General features: G+C 47.0%; 1 protein-coding gene across 1 annotated transcript; it reads left to right on the top strand.

The window, feature by feature from the left end:
- Positions 1-1,479: 1,479 nt before the first annotated feature.
- LOC105049912 (UDP-glycosyltransferase 89B2) lies at positions 1,480-3,146 on the top strand. The gene has a single exon (XM_010929695.4). It carries the CDS (start codon positions 1,535-1,537, stop codon positions 2,930-2,932), a length of 1,398 nt encoding a protein of 465 aa, XP_010927997.1. The 5' UTR covers positions 1,480-1,534; the 3' UTR covers positions 2,933-3,146.
- The last annotated feature ends 445 nt before the right edge of the window (positions 3,147-3,591 follow it).

Below are 3,591 nucleotides of genomic sequence, written 5' to 3'. Positions count from 1 at the left end.
CCACATAGTGCATACAATATAGGTAACAAGTTCTTCTCTCAAAACCACTCTCAATGTCACTCTCTCCTAATTAGGAGAAATTATTAGATCTACTGTAGGTAAAGTCTTTGATGGGATTTGATTGCCGATCATGATCAATAATGATTAGTAATTAATGAAGAATCAAATGATGTATAAATTTTTTATTGACTTTATCAACGATAGAACGAGTCCATCTAATAATTTCTCTTCAATTAGATTCTGACCACCAACTTTGAATATAAGCGGCCGCTCGTGGTCGCCCGCTCATATGAATTTCGGGAACTCGTAACAGCTGAAGGTGTTGGGCTAGCACGTATATCATGCTCCCATTGATGACTTCCAGCCTACGGCATCTCAGCTAGTTTGGTTGTAAGGCAGGCCCTCCAATGGTTGGATTATCAGGGCGCTAATGTGGAATCGTATTCCATGCGGATCAATGCCTCGTTCCAAAGACATGCATGGGCTCCATTCAAATAGCACTTTAAGCATATCAATTTGGCTGGTTGTTGTCTTCCATTTGACAGCCACTATGCTCAACTTTTAAACCGACTGAGATAAGTTAGGTAACTCATCATTAGTATACAAAGATGAAAACATATTTAGATATTTCGAAAACCAAATAGGTTTAGAACATAGTAATTTTTATTACATTTTTCAGGCTATAAGAATAGCTATATAGATGGTAATCTGATTGGATCGGATTGAACGGGGGTTGAGTTAGATGTGGACTAGATCGGCCATTCGTCAATTCAAACTCGGTTTATTTATTCAATAGATCAAAAATTTAGATTTAAATTTAATTTATTTATTAAATAAATAATTTGATTTAATTTACATAATTCGTTTATTTAACAGATCAAGTAGATTTAATATATTTAATAGGTTTAAATAGATTAAATAAATTAAAATAAATTAAATAGGCTAATTGGATTAGGTCAAACATGAAAGAAATAAACTAAGCATGTTTTAAATTAGTTAAATAAATTTTAAATAAGTTAAATGATCAGTCGGTTAAGAAAAATTTTTTATAATCAGATCGATCATGAAAAAAATTATGATTAGATCATCATCATCTGCCATATGCATGCATATTGAAACATCCATCAAGAAAGATACAGTAATATGATATTTATCTAAACTGTTCAAATATCTTAGAGTTTATCTATCTCTCTTTTTATAGTATTTTAATATACATACGTAAATGCATATGGTCATTTATTTTTTGATGAATATTTTTAAAATATATTCGATCATAATTTCTTCCATCAATCTGGTTATAGAAATTTTATCCGATCTACTATTATTTTGAAAAATTTTAATATATTAATTTTTATGATTTAAATTTAAATGCACAGTCCACTGTTACTTAGAAAAAAACAAGGCCAGCCGCTTTGACTGTACTCATGCCCATCGCACTTCCCCCGTCCATTCCCAAACCCGTCGCCTAGTGAAGCCATATTTATGTCTCTCTTCACCTCAAGGAGATAGGAAGACGAGAGGAAGGTAGTCATCCATGGCGATCGCGGAGTTCCTTGGGTCCCACGTGCTGGTCATCCCATACCCGGCCCAAGGGCACATGCTCTCCCTCCTCGACCTTGCTCACCTCCTCTCCTCCCACGCCCACGTTGCCGTCACCGTCGCCGTCACTACCAAGAACCGCCCCCTCCTCGACCCCCTTCTCGCCCGCTCCCCCGCCATCGTCCCCCTAGTCCTCCCCTTTCCCGATTACCCAGCCCTCCCCCCGGGTCTGGAGAACTCCAAGGACCTCCAACCCGTCTTCTTCCGACCCCTCATCCACGCCCTCGCCGGCCTCCACGATCCCCTCCTCCGCTGGGCACGATCCACTCCCCACCCCCCCACTGCCATCATCTCCGACTTCTTCCTTGGCTGGACCACCGACCTCGCCGCCGAGTTGGGCGTCCCCCGCCTTACCTTCTCCCCCTCCGGCGCCCTCACCATCGCCGTTTCCCATGTCCTCTGGCGCCGGATGCCTCAAAGATCCAATCTTGACGATCCCGATTGCCCCATCTCCTTCCCGGAAATCCCCAGTTCCCCTGTTTTCCCCTGGCGCCATCTCTCCATGCTCTACCGGACTTACAAACAAGGGGAACCGATCTCGGAGTTCATAAAGGAGGGATTTTTATCCAACATTGCTAGCTGGGGATTCGTCTTCAACACCTTCTCCGACCTGGAGATGGTCTATCTGGACGACCTCCGGAAAGATCTAGGGACCGCCCGGGTCTGGGCGGTGGGGCCCCTCGCGCCGCCAGACGGCCCCGCGGAGCGCGGTGGGACGAGCTCGGCCGTCGCTTGCGAGATCATGGAATGGCTGGACAGGTGCCCAGATGATTCGGTGGTGCTGGTGAGCTTCGGGAGCCAGCGTGTCCTGGCGCCACCGCAGGCGGAGGCGCTGGCGGCGGGGCTGGAGCGGAGCGGGGAGAGGTTCGTCTGGTGCGCGAGGGGGGAGACGGCGGTGCCGGTGGGCTTCGAGGGACGGGTGGCGGGGCGGGGGCTGGTGGTGCGGGAATGGGCCCCGCAGGTGGCGATCCTGGGGCACCGGGCGGTGGCGGCGTTTTTGACTCACTGCGGATGGAACTCGGTGCTGGAGGCGGTGGCGGCCGGTGTGGCGATGCTGACGTGGCCGATGGGGGCGGACCAGTTCATGAACGCAAAGCTGGTGGTGGAGGAGGCCGGCGTCGGAGTGGCGCTCTGCGACGGCGCGGACGCGGTGCCGGACCCGGACGAGGTAGCCCGAGTCGTGGCGGAATCGCTGGGCGAGTCGGGGAAGGAGTCAAGGGACCGAGTGAAAGAGCTGAGTCGGAAAGCATTGGCGGCGGTAAAAGAGGGGGGAAGCTCGCGTGGGGATGTGGACGAGATGGTTGCGGAGCTTTCCAAGTTTAAGGTGAATTGAATGTTTTTGTTGTTGCTGTTGTTGTGTCGATGAAGGTGGGGAACATTTTGTCTTATAATTAGATCGGGTTTGGATTGGATCCGATGTAGCTACCAGGTTCCTGGATGCTTAATTGTCCTGCGTGGATCGTCTGGTTATCCTCTGAAAACAAAACCATGAAGGTTTATGCCATGTATTACCGACAAAAAGGATCACGTGTTTTAGTTTCTCCTTATTTTTGTTCTCCTTCTGTGCCTGTGCCTGTCGCTGTCTCTGTTCGTGTCCTCACCTGCGTACGTATCACTATTCATGCATGGATATTATTCATTTTTAATACTTCTCGGAAAATAAATTTAGCCTAAGCATGCAATTTTGGAAACTTGACATACTGATGCTCATATTGGGGTGAAAGCGAGCCAAGAAAATACCAAGTTGCTAAGGCCCCCAGCTGGTCATCTAAATCAGTTGCTCAAGCTTGATTCAAACTCGAGCCCAGTTTAGAAAATGTCCTCAAGCTTGGCCCATTGCCTAAGTAAGCCGCTGAATCCTATGTTGGCAAAGCTTTGCGTTGACCTTTGGTTGAGACAAGTAGAAAGACTTTTTTTAAGACGAGATGCTCATAAGGAGCCGTGATTAGTTGCAGTGCTGTGCTAAACCAAACAATATTTGATTTCAATTAC

Source organism: Elaeis guineensis, chromosome 8 (genome assembly GCF_000442705.2).
Source record: "Elaeis guineensis isolate ETL-2024a chromosome 8, EG11, whole genome shotgun sequence".
Lineage (NCBI taxonomy): Eukaryota > Viridiplantae > Streptophyta > Magnoliopsida > Arecales > Arecaceae > Elaeis > Elaeis guineensis.
Note: the sequence above shows the minus strand (reverse complement) of the source record. Positions and strands in the feature narration are given on the sequence as shown.